The 13,138-nt window shown below is 46.2% G+C and overlaps 1 protein-coding gene across 1 annotated transcript; it reads right to left on the bottom strand.

Moving 5' to 3' along the window:
- Positions 1-2,009: 2,009 nt before the first annotated feature.
- Positions 2,010-12,982, bottom strand: dlc (deltaC). Its single transcript, XM_019276835.2, has 10 exons — positions 12,685-12,982; positions 12,111-12,353; positions 11,880-11,940; positions 11,386-11,643; positions 10,488-10,676; positions 8,644-8,813; positions 8,304-8,520; positions 3,999-4,737; positions 3,717-3,837; positions 2,010-3,158 (listed from the first exon to the last, which is right to left on the bottom strand). Exons 1-10 carry the CDS (start codon positions 12,730-12,732, stop codon positions 3,153-3,155), a joined length of 2,052 nt encoding a protein of 683 aa, XP_019132380.2. The 5' UTR covers positions 12,733-12,982; the 3' UTR covers positions 2,010-3,152.
- Between the last annotated feature and the right edge of the window lie 156 nt (positions 12,983-13,138).

Genomic DNA, 13,138 nt, shown 5'->3' with positions numbered 1-13,138 from the left:
TTCGTCAAATATGTGTCAACAAAACAAGACAAAGGTCGTGAAGGACACTTTAGGATGATGGACAGTTATCGTCTCTGCATTTCCTCCTCAGTCTGACAGCTCATTGGTTTAGTCACTGCAGCTGATCAACACGACGTTCAGAAGAACGTGAAATAAAAAGAATTATTGGATCATTCTGAACATGTGGCAGCGTCTGCAGATATGAAAGACTCAAACACAAGAAATAACAGCTGATATCATCTGTCAGAGACAGAGACAGAGACAGAGAGACAGAGAGAGACAGAGAGAGAGACAGAGAGAGAGAGAGAGACAGAGACAGACAGCAGTGACATGCAGCAGAGAGTCGCAGGTCTGAGCTGATCTGCTGAGCTGATTTCAGGATGTTCATCAGAATCTGGCAGATGAAGCCGGTTCTGCTCCTGGTGTGAACTGTAAATCATATTTGGACCTGTTCTGTAAGCAGAGTCCTGAGATCCACAGGTTCTGATATCTGAACATCAGGACGTTCAGCATGGCTGCAGCACAAAGGCGGCGTCCTCACCCGACCTCCACCAGAACATCCTGAACTCGCCTAAACGTGAGCTGCTGTGTCCTCACAGCTGGTTCTGAGCTCACTGCTGGTTCTGAGCTCACGGCTGGTTCTGAGCTCACAGCTGGTTCTGAGTTCACAGCTGGTTCTGAGCTCACTGCTGGTTCTGAGCTCTGCTGGTTCTGAGCTTACTGCTGGTTCTGAGCTCATGGCTGGTTCTGAGCTCACTGCTGGTTCTGAGCTCTGCTGGTTCTGAGCTCTGCTGGTTCTGAGCTCCCGGCCCAGCCTGCACGCTGACAGTAGCTCCGGAAAGACTCTCATTGTGTTCGTGTTGTGCTGATGTGCAGAAAGTGAGACGCCATCCAACACAGGAAATGTGTGTGTGTGTGTGTGTGTGTGTGTGTGTGTGCGTGTGTGTGTGTGTGTGTGCGTGTGTGTGTGTGGTGCGACCCTCTAATGTGTCCTCCTCGTTCAGCTTCCTGTTGGCTGATTAAAGGAAACGGCTTCGGATCAGAGTTTGTGTTGTTCAGGAAAACAAAGAGAGAACCGGATCAGAACATCTTCAGAGATCCAACACGCTGCAGGAACCCTGAAGATCATCTGAAGATCATCTGAAGATCATCTGAAGCCGAAACAACAGAAACAATCAAACTGACTTTGTGTCTGTAACAATCACCAACTCTGAATCCTCCATTCAGCGACTGAGATGTTCAAATATAGAATATAATCACACAGTGGCTGGAATCTTCTCAGCATCAGAGTTTCAGACAAAGTTCTGGATCCTGCAGATATCGAGCTTTCCCCGTTCCAGCTGCAGAAACCCGGCCCAAAAAGCACAAAAGCAGCACAAGAAACGCTGAATCTGAAAAAGTCTGAATCCTGAATCTGTTTCGTTTGCACAGACGTGACTCGAGTGGAACCGTCTCCGTTCATGTGCAGGAGCTGGACCTCCACCCTTCAGCTCGGCCCGTTCACAGCGAGCGAGTGTGTTGGTTTCTGTTTCAGTTCACAGTTCAACCTGAGGACGTGTGTGTGTGTGTGTGTGTGTGTGTGTGTGTGTGTGTGGCCAGGTGAACAGCAGGTGAGCCAGAGTCTGAAGTTCTGTCCACTCTCCTGCTGTCGCTGTGTTTGCTGCTCGGTGACGCCGTGTATCGATGAACAGAGAGGGAACGAGGAAGAGAAGGAGGAAGTGTTCGGTCTTTGTTTGACTTTAACACATGAGCGATCCGAGTCAGTAACAGAGAAGTGAAGATAAGAAACAAAGAGCCGGAGCTGAGCTTCGTTACGGAGAGAACAGGCAGAATAAATCATTAAAGTTCCCGTGAAACTCGAAGCAGACGCTGTTTACTTCCTCTTTTAATGCAGGTTCGGCTCGGGACTCTGTCACTGTGTCCACAGACGGGAATCAGCGTGCACGTTATGACGTTATGTGAATGATAACGAGCAGGTTCATGAAGAAATGTGAAACAACACGTCGACCTTAACGTTATTTTTCTAATTTATTTATGAAAAAATATATTTCTTGACACTGGTCACATTAACGTAGACAAATATACAATTCTCTTTCATAAATACAGAATTATTTACAAAGGGCAAACTTAAATAAGAAAACTATCTTCTGTATGTACACATTGCATTGTTTTCTTAAATTAACGAAGATAGCACAAAGACACAGGACTACACGGGGACACAACATGTTTTTGGTATCAAATGGATCCAGATGAAGTGACATCAGGACGGGTCCGTCACTGCTCAGACTCAGACTGAACTCCAGGTTCAGGCTCTGGAATGCTGCAGAACAACAGTGGGAGGTTTTATGGTTTCCTGTTTACTGGCTGTGACAGTGGTGTTCTGCTCCACAGTAAAATGACAGGAAATGCTAAATTTGAACGATGAAATCCAGCTCAGTTGGACCTTCATCAGGCCCGTGGCACTTACAGTCGATTATCAGAGTTGATTATCTGTTCAGGGGGTGAAAATGGAAGAAACAGGATGATTGTTGTACAAACGTCCCTCGAGGGGGACGGACGTGGGTTCAGGACGTTTCCACTGAAGCTGGACTCAGCTGGATTAAAGTCTGGTTGCAGTTTTCTTTTGGAAGAAGAGGCACTTCAGTTCAGAGTCTGTAGGACCGGATGTGATTGTAAGGCGATGTGATGCTTCACGTTCAAAAGAAAACAAAAGTCCATCTCCTGTTCCTGTAAGCAGGTCCTCTGATGCGTTGATTGACATCTTATTGTGAAAGGGTACAGGAAACAGTTTCCACAGTGATTAAGAAGCATAGCTAAGGCACCGGTCTCTCTGATTGGTGGACGGCTTTGATTCTTTATATCCTCTCATTCACGTTTGAAAGAAAATTCAGATATACAGACAAAAGTATTATATTAAGATTTAAAGTATATATTTTATATATATTAAAAAAAAGATAAATAGTGCCAAATGACGCCAGCTTCCGTCTTTTCTGCTCGTTCTCTTTCCATCCAAACATCGTTGATCTTTTTGTTTCTTTCGCTCGAGCAGCAGAAATAAATAAATAAAATAATAAAATAATGTTGGATCCTCTGGGTGAACTGTCCCGAACACGAAACGTTTCATAAAGTTCCGTCTGTCTGAAAGCTGGAGGTTATACCTGCGAACGAGACGAGAGAGAAAGAGCGGTTAGTCATCGGCGTACAGGTTCACGTCTGACTGACAGTTTTATCGTTTCTCATTAAGCCGAATCATTTCTCACTGTAAACAAAAGATTTTAAAGGATTGACAGTTTTTGTTCGGTCAAGAGTTGAAAATGTCGGTGAAGGTTTTGAAACATTTTGAAACATTAGATTTATCTTTTTCTTTCCTTTCATCCAGAAAACAGAAAAAGTTGATTTCTTTCGTAAATATACTTCCATGTACTCTATTACATTATCTGCAAAATATTCTTATTTCATGGAAACATCTTTAAAGTTAAATGGCAATGAAAGTATAACTACTGATATAAGCACAGGTCAGTTTCAGTTATTTTCTGATTAGATATTAATCATCTGTGTTTTTATATATTTCATTTAAAAAACAAACAAATGCATCTAAAATGAAACTTTTTTTTGTTGTTGTTTAAATTCTAATTATTTAGTAAATGAGTCAAATGAATTTCAGATCTTTCTGTTTAGTCTCTAATCAAGCAAACAGAAACAGGTCGAGTCCTCACCTCAGTTGCAAACACACACTGCTCCATCTGCTCGGGGATGATGAACACCGGGTGATACACCGGGTGACCGTCCTTCACGAAGCTGAGCGGAGGGACGATGATGGACGAGTCACATTTGTTCCTGTCAGAGTGAGAGAGAGAGAGGCGGGGTTGGTACAACAGCCACAGATTCTGACAGGAATATTTTGTGAAGGCGTGAACGGACAACGAACATGCTGCGACTCGTCACGCGTGAAGAGAAGGGAGAGTAAAGAAGATGGAAACACAAAGTCAGATCCTTACAGGTCAAACTTGTTCTTGTCCAGGCGCTGCTCCTCTTTGGCCAGGTTGCAGTCTGCCATTTTGTTTTTAAACATGGCCGTGTTGTCGCTGCCCTTCTCCACCAGCGCTGCGTCTTTGTTGGACACTTTGAAATGTCCTCCAGGCATGAGGAACGCCTCCTTCTCTCTCAGGCCGCCCAGCGCTGCTCCTGGTAAGCTCCCGTTGTTCGGTCCGCCCCCGCCGATCACCGCGTTACGGTTGTTCACCGTCTCCAGGTCGTTCTTCACCGACCTGGTCAGCGCCGTCAGCGCTCGGCCCCGGCGGAGCTGACGCAGGATGTGGACGGCGGCACACAACAGCAGAGCGAGCGTCACCAGGCCGAGTGCGACGGCGGCGATCAGCGCAGAAGAGGCGTCGACGTTCATGGGAGGTTTTTTGGTTGGCTTCGTGACCGAGTACTCGCAGCGTGCGCCCATGAAGCTTGGCAGACACTGGCACACCGGCCCGGTGAAGTGGGTGTAACACGTGCCGCCGTTGTCGCAGGGGAACTGGTCGCAGGCGCTGGTGCGCACGGAGCAATCCTTGCTGGTGTAGCCCAGCGTGCACGTGCAGGTGAAGTCGTTGATGCCGTCGATGCAGGTGCCGGCGTTGCGGCACGGATTCCCGGCACAGTCGTCGATGTTGATCTCGCAGTGAGAGCCGGTGAAGCCGGGGCGGCAGCGACACATGAACCGACTGCCGAGGTCTAAACACTGAGCGCCTGCAGAGAGGACGAGACAGAAAGGTTTGTCATTAAAACTGGAAACAATCATCTGTCCAGAATGCTAAATACAAAAAGGTCAGGAAAGCTTCTGATGCCACCAGGATTCTAGACCTGTAGGTATCTCATGAGGAAAGTAAGATAAAGAGACATTCAGACACTTTGTGACAAAGAATCACATCTACAGGTTTGTAAACTTAAAGAACAGAGGACCAAGAAAGGGGCCTGAGGGGACGCCAGAGAAAAATATTCTGCTCAAACATCAACATACTAAAGTTCAGAGACGAACACATTTGAGTCAAGCTTAAAACATGTTGAGTTTAAACAAAGAAAACGAGTTTGGCAGCGTTTCTGATTTCAGGAGAAATCTTTCTAATCTTCCAGAGTAAAGAAGACGCCGTGTGCACAGAAAGCAGAGAGAGGAGGAAAAATGTTTATTACAACATTTCCTCACAACAGATGCCGCTCGTCAGGACAGAAATGTGTGCGTGATTAGAAACATCCCGAGATGTTTTCCACGTCGGTGGCACTTCATGTGAATGAAGAAGAGACGACAAACAAACTCCAAACTCAGTCTCCGTTCTCTGATTCCATGTTTTGTGTAATCTAACTGTCTGACAGAGGAGAGGAAAGATGAGGGTTGAGGACCTGAGCGTGGGCCCTGCAGGGTCGGTTTGGGGGCGACACGCTGAGAAAACAAAGTCAGGAATCAGCTCCATATTTGGTTGTTCTGAGCTGCTGCTGTGTTGCAACGCTGCAAAGAGCGGAGCAACAACAGCCTCCGTCAGGCTCGGTGAGAGGCAGGAATGAGTGCAGATTGGAGATACGCAGACGGTGGTTTCTACACGCTAATGAGGACCTGAGGGAGGACCAGGGCTGAGCTGGAGACAACAGCGCTCATCGGGCCGGCGATTACTGTGCCTTCATTGTAGTATTCAGAGATAAAGTCTGAGTTTGTGGAGCCGTCTGTCTGGATGAGAATCTCTCCAAAACTCCAGCATCAGTCCTGATAAACAAAACTTACAACCTCAGCAGCAATGAAAAGCTTTTCGACTTCCTCATAACTACTGCAACTATTTGCGGTTGTGTAAATCAACTTGCAGAGACTTGAACCCCTTACGGATATCCTAATCCATCCAACAAACAAACATCACGCTCCATTTTCATTTGTACAAATGTCATGGAGCGTTCAAGAGCTGGTAGGAAAAACATGAGACAAGACTGCTGAGCAGCAATCTGTCAGGTGTACTGACAGAAAACTGAGACGAGGCGACGTGGGTGACTTGAAAAGGATAATGAGAGTTTTATTACTCGTGTTTGCAAAAAAACATTAAAGGCTTAAAAAGGGAAATCAGACTCTGAAGTAAAGTGAATGCTGGTGAGGGAGTTGGTATCAGTGCTGGATTCGTGCCCAAAACGAGTACAGCAAGGTAGAGAACAAGTAGACCGGGAGGCCCGAGTGTCTCCAGGACTACTGCTAAAAACAGGTTTGTGTTTACGACGCTGACAATGGGTGAAATGTTTGCGTTGACGGACGGGCGGTGATAAGACGCGATGAGACGCTCCTACGTGACACTCGAGGAGTTTATCTGCCCTCTGACACACAAACACACACAGCGTTCCTAAAACTTGTTTCAAAGCAGCAAAAACATTTTATTCCTCACACGCAGCTCTAATAAACATCCATCATGTCCGCTCAGCTCCTTCCTGTCAACTCAGCGTAAAGACGTGTCAACGCAGTAACAATAACAACCAGTAATTTCATATTTCATAACATCTGAGGCACTCTGAGGTTTCATGTACAAACAAGACTCCTCCCCCCTCGAGTTCAGCAGAACATGGAGGCCATGCTTCAAGTCCTTCCTCCCAGAGATAACACATCAGTATCAGACTGATGACACGAAGGCCACGGACCCGAACATCTAACATGGATCAGCTCCAACACATCAGTCCTTGTTGGGTCTTTAAACCAAAGTAATCACTATTCATTAATATTTATGGCAGATCATTACTGTTATTAAACGATTGTTAGGAAGTTGTGGCTTGTGTTCAGATATTATAATTCATACTGAGACTGCTCTTGTAAAACTAATCCTGTCTACTCTTTTAGACCTGGACTTCACTGAAGATTTTAAGCCTTAATTGTATCTTACGGCTCAGCCGATGTAACTGCCCTTGCAGTATTATAATTACGGCGTCCCACAGGGCTCAACGCTGGTGCCACTTCTCTTTTAACTTCAATGAAGTTATCAGCAGATATGAGGTAAATGTTTGTGTTTCCACTGGGTGAAATAATGAGGCACTTATTGCAACACTGGTGGAATAAAAGTTTGAGCCAAGAGATCCAACTTAAAATCAGATTAGACAACTGTAATAAAGTTGTTTTGAAGATATCATCTCCAGGTTGCTCCCTTTCATAATGGCATAACTTTAATACTACACCAATTTGTACTTAATTTGATATGTATTAATGTTCGAGTTCAAGTTCATACCATGATGGTGGAAAATCTCCCCTAACATCTGAATGTCTGTGAACCTGCAGCAGCAGGTGGATCCAGTCAGCCAGTTAAGATCTGAAGATTTACTACCTGAGAAAAGTTGTGCAGGTTTCCAACACCTCGATATGGAGGTGAAGAAACTGCTGCTGGTCTTTTCCATTGCTTTTGTTTAAACTGCTCAGAAAGGCTTTCAGTTTGAGTTTAACCAAACAAAGAATGGATTAATGATTGGATATCCCACAACATGTAAACTGTTGTGACCTGCAGGGCGAGTTGCTGCTGCTGAGATAAGCAATGACCTGAACTTCATTTACAACAATTAAACTATTTATTGGCGATTGCATAACTAACAGTTACTGTAATTCCAGCTATAAATACTTAATCTTTGCACTGAAAGGAATTCAAGATCACTTTGACTTTCTCATCAATATCTTGCTCTGCTACTGGACCCCAAGTCAGTGATTTCACAACTACAAACTTTGACCCTACAGCACAATTCAAACATCTATCTACATGCAGATGAACCATGAACAACAGTCTTAACTGGAGCTGCTTCACTGGGAACAAAGAAAAAACATGAAACCGAGCGCCTGCAAGTCTGAACGTCTGAAGTCACAGTATCAACGAGTCGGTCTCCATTGAGCTTCACGACTCTGTTAACTCACTTATCAGAAACTTGGCGGTTCTTTTGACGCTCGGGTAAAAATGTATTCTAGCTGGCAAGTAGCGACAGGACAGTCCCACATCAGTTTGTAGCGTCAGATGAATTCAGAGCGGTCCCATACAGCAGAGGGACGTCACAACAAAGAAGAAGTGAAATGCAGGAAATGATTTCAGACTTCCTCAGTACGCCTGTTTCATGCTGTCAAATCTGCAGCTCTGCAAACTTCAATGCAACCAGCACACCCGAGTTTATGACTGCAATATTTTGTATTGACTTAAGTGCTTAATAACTCTGATGCAGGCTACAGGAAACACTTTGACCAACCAAGAGTTTGATTGGAAATTAAACTGTTGGTTGTAAAATGGTTGCAGGATAAAATGATGCAGGTTAAAGGTGTTTCGTACCGTTAGCGCAGGGGTTGCTGCTGCATTTGTCAAGCTTCTTCTCACAGTTGGAGCCGGTGTACCCGGGTGCACAGCGACAGCTGTACCCTCCGGCAACGTTCTCAACGCAGGTCCCTGTGTTATAACACGGTTCGTCCGCGCACGTCATGGCGCTGACAGAACAGTTCTTCCCATAGAAACCCTGAGGGCACACACAGGAATAATCGTTCACCAGATCCTGGAAGAAATAAGAGGAGAAGACGAGGTGAGGAGGAGCAGGACTCTCTTTGAATATGCTTATTTTGTTTCCTTGCTGCAGTCTTTAGTCTTTAAGAGACCGCTCTGATCTGATCTGACTTACTTTGCAGCTTCCGCCGTTCGTGCAGGGGTTGCTGTCGCATTCGTTGGTCTCGGTCTCGCAGTTCTTGCCGGTGAATCCGGGCTGGCAGGCGCAGGTGTAGCTGCCCTTGCCAGTGTTGGTGCACGAAGCACCGTTCTTGCATGGCTTGTGGTTGGTGCAGTAGTTCAGATCTGGAGTTAAGACACAGGTTGTAGAAGCATGGTTAGAAAAACATTAGTTTCCATTTGAGCTATGAATGTTTTGGGGTTTTTTCACATTATTATTTTCTATATTCCTCCTCAGAAGAATGAACAAAGCTGTGAAGTTGACGGAGATCCAGTTATCAAGAACACTAAAACATTTTTGATGAGTCATGAGAAAACTTTGTTCCAGAATCGCACTAATGAATGATTGTACGCGGTATTTTCAGATTAAATATTTGCAACGATGAGAGCTTTGGTGGAGGATTTATTGGACTGGTCTCGGATTTGTTTTGTGTGTTGAGCACTGCTAAATGTCAAAACCTAACGTGGCCTGATGGAGTAAAATAAAAAGCTGAAATGCCAAATTAAAGTGTCAGACCTTCTTGTCGAGCATAGTTTTTTAAAATCCTGATAAAACCTGGATTCACTTCTTCCCAAACACAGGAGCAACTGTTTAAACAAATGTTTGAATTCAGAATCATCCAAACATTAAGAGGCTGAAACCTGAGAGAGACAGAGCTGACATGAACTGACCCTGAGACGCTGGTTATTAGTTTGTTGTCTGTATTTTGGAACTGAAACAGACCATGCTTCTACAGGACTGATTCTGTATTTAAGCACAACCTGGAACTAATTAAAAAGGTTCTAATTACAGCGTCATCATCAACATAAGAACGATAAAATATACACATGGAGCAACTTAAGAACCAGGTGAAGGCAAGAAAAATGGAAGAGGAGCTAGGAAAGAGCCCTGAGGGACGCCATCTGAACACATGAGGACCACATGAAGTTTTAAATACACCAATAAACTAAAATAAATAAATACATGTAAACTTTTAAAATCTTAATAAGTTTCTGAAGGTTTTGGCTTGAGGTTAAAAAAATCAATCTGAGCGTGTTGATTTTGCAAACACTTTATTATTCGATTCTATGCAGATGATAAACATCTTTACATTAAAGTGAAATGTGCTGACACAACACGGTTATATGTGAAATGTGTATTTTAGATGTTTTAAATTCATAATCATGAACCTATAAAGTGTGTGACTATATGTGTATATGCAACAATAAATTCGGAATACATATGCTCAGATATCTAAATACTTTCGTTTCACTGCTGTTTTAAACAGAAACTTTTTTACGATATTTAATTAACATCGTTGAATCTTCACTGAGTCGTGATGACGGTTGAAAGCGTCGGAGGATTCAGAAGCTTTGATGCGTTTACGGGAGAGGCTCCGACTTTGGCCATTGAAGAGCTATGTAGCAGAAAATTAAACGCAAAAAGGGAAACAGTGAATTTATTAATAATAATATTAATAATAATTTTTTGTATCTTGTTGATGTAATGGAGAATCTATCTCCGGAAAGTTTTCTACGTCTGTTTAATTACATAGAAAATTTGATTTCACTGCCTCCTTTTATTCACTCATCAACCCTCTAATTAACATTTTAATCCATTTTAATTAATGTCATTAGGCGTTATTAGTCGGCCAAGGCCAAATTATGAGGATGCAACATCTGGATAGTTGGTCGACAGTTAAACTGACATCGTTCGTGGGTCAGTGGGTTCGTTAATCTGCTTCGCGGGTCACTTTTAATCAGTCTCGAGTGTTTGTGGCTGAACCGCCGTCGACCCGCTGGTCTGGAAGTTGAACCCACCTTCGCTGCAGAGCAGGCCTCCCCATCCTTCCTCGCACTCGCACTGCCACGGCTGCTGGCAGGTCCCGTGGACGCAGCCGGGGTATCGCTTGCACTCGTTGCAGTGCTCGCCCTGCCAGCCCTGACGGCACACACACTCCCCGGGAGAGTTGCAGAAGCCGTGCTCGCTGCACTCCGCCGCACAGATGGCTGATGGGAGGAGGAGGGAAGTCAAAGGAAGGAAGAGAAGAGAGGGAAAGGGAGAAAGGGGGGGAGAGAATATTACTATGAGTGCATGTTCTTGGTTCGAATCACAAAACAACCCCTCACGGGGCCTCACACACTCCCCTACAAGTGCTTGTTAAGTAGTGAGCGCAGCAGCTGGCCCGCACAACAAAAGCAACACATGCCGTCTCTTTTCACGCAAGGCAGCGCACATTAAGCTGCAGCGCGTGTCCCTGTTACAGACCGGGGGCCCGGACCGGCCGGGGGCCCATTGTTGGGCTCAAAACAAAAGCAGCAGACTTCATTACCAACACACACACACACACACACACACACACACACACACACACACACACACACACACGAGGGTCAGCGATAATGGCGTTGACAACTGCTTGACTTGACAATTTCAAGGCCGCTGGACAAAAAAATGAAGCGCCAAGCGCCCCACCACCTCCTCCAACACCACCTCCTCCAACACCACCTCCTCCTCCCTCCCACTCAGAAGGAACGTTGAAGAAAATGGAGGGAGAAGAGAGGACGAGGAGGGGTCGAGCTACAGTTGAAAACATTTCACAGACAGAGTGGTTGCTCCATGTTTGGCTGCTTTTCATTTCAGACAAACTTTGCTGGTGTCCAGCTCACGGTGATGGGGTTTTGGACGTTCATGGGACAGTTGGGCGTGGACACTTACGTTCAGAGCAGTACTCGCCGCTCCAGCCCTCTTGGCACTGTCGCTTTCCTTCGTCGTCGCAGGTGTAGTGGCCGAAGGTGTCGTTGCGCGGCCGGCAGTAGGCGGTGCACGACTCTCCGTGGTAGTGCTCGTTGCACAGCACGTGGTAGGAGTAGCGCAGCTCGCTCTTGTTGCCGAAGTGAACGTCCTGAGACCATTCCTCACCCACGGTCAGCCTGCGGCGGGTCGCCAGGCGGCTGATGAGGTTGTTCTGGTTTTCTGAGAGAATGAAGAGATGGAGGGTGAGAAGTTTGATCACGTGACAAGAAGAAGAAGACCTGAGAGGCTGAGACTGATCTGAGAACAGTTACACAATTAACAGTAATGTAAACAGACACAAGCTCAAACATGAACTCTGTGTGTGTGTGTGTGTGTGTGTGTGTGTGTGTGTGTGTTTAGCGGGAAACAGTGCGTCTGACGCCGCCTGGCGGTGAAGCCTCAGCACAGCAGCTTACCTGTAGAATCAAGTCGTGAAGACTCGGCGTTCCAGGCTTCAATGATCAGAGAGAAGGTTCCCTGCAAAGAGTCAGAGAGTCGGTCAGTGACCACATCCACCTCACAGTCAATGCACGCGCGTCACACTGATGCCTGCAGAGTTTTATTTGTGGTGACTCTGCTGCTGCTGTGAAACATGCAGATGGAGGCCTGGAGGTGCCAACATCCAGCGTGTGCTTTTCGTCACCTACCGGCCACTTGAAGTGAAAGGGCACCCTGATGGGCGCGCTCTGGGAGATGGAGTTGGAGTCGGCGCCGAAGATCTCTGTGAGCGCGGTCCCGTACGTGCACGGCGGCTCTGGGTTAATGATGTCCTGCGCGTGTTTGAGGCACACGCGGAAAAATATCTGGCAGTCCCCGGACGGAGAGCGACAGACGCCGCGGGAGCTGGTGAAGGAGTCGATCTTCAGCTCGAAGACCCCGGAGGAGAGAGTCTGCAGCGGGGACACGGAGAGGGAGACAGGGGGTTCAAACATGTGTCATGATGATGGATGTGACAGAAAAACGCACAAAATACACAGAAACATGCGCAAACAGTGCGCGCAGCCGCTGATTTCTGCGACCTGTGACTCTGCTCTGCATCCTCTCACATACACACACATGTAAAATAAGACCTGAGTGCTGGATGCGCAGCAGAAATCAGCCAAAACTCCAAAAGGATCTTTACGCGCTACGCGTAAAAGCGCACGTCTCCAAAGCTCCTCCAAAGCACCGCGGCTCTAAAGTCCAGAAATAATAAATAATAATCTGTCAGCTGCTACTCACCGTCTGCGCTGAGACCAACAGCAGGACACAAGACAACAGACGCGCCATGGCGGCACGGAGCGTCCACAGCAGAGAGCTCCAAGGACGGGTTAACAAGAGCGTAAGATCCAAAAGAACCGGTCCAGAGTCCGAAAGCTGCGCGAGGAAGACTCAGTGTGAGCGCGTGTGTATCTGTGAGTGAGTGTGTGTATGTATGTGTGTGAGTGTGTATGTGTGTGTGTGGCAGCCGTCCAGATAAAGAAAAGAGTAAAGATCCGCTCGGGTGCTGAACTCTGGACTGTGGCAGCTGCGGTTTACACCTCCGCTTTATACCGCCGAGGAGGGGGGAGGAGGGGGAGAAAAAGAAAAAGTGGGGGAAAAAAGATGAAGGTAGGTGATGGAGGAAGGTTGGAGTAGATTATTATTTATGATGGGGGTAGGTAGGTAGTAGAGGAGGAGGGAGGGAGGAGTGTGT

The sequence above is a fragment of the Larimichthys crocea genome, chromosome VII (assembly GCF_000972845.2).
Source record: "Larimichthys crocea isolate SSNF chromosome VII, L_crocea_2.0, whole genome shotgun sequence".
In the NCBI taxonomy this organism is placed as follows: Eukaryota; Metazoa; Chordata; class Actinopteri; family Sciaenidae; genus Larimichthys; species Larimichthys crocea.
This window is presented reverse-complemented; position numbering and strand designations above follow the sequence as displayed.

Coding starts and splice junctions, on each gene's coding strand:
- dlc (XM_019276835.2), bottom strand. CDS start 12,732: ATGGCGCGTCTGTTGTCTTGTGTCCTGCTGTTGGTCTCAGCGCAGACG. Junction 12,354..12,684: donor TGTTGGTCTCAGCGCAGACG/GTGAGTAGCAGC, acceptor TCCCCGCTGCAG/ACTCTCTCCTCCGGGGTCTT. Junction 8,814..10,487: donor AGGCCTGCTCTGCAGCGAAG/GTGGGTTCAACT, acceptor TCTTAACTCCAG/ATCTGAACTACTGCACCAAC.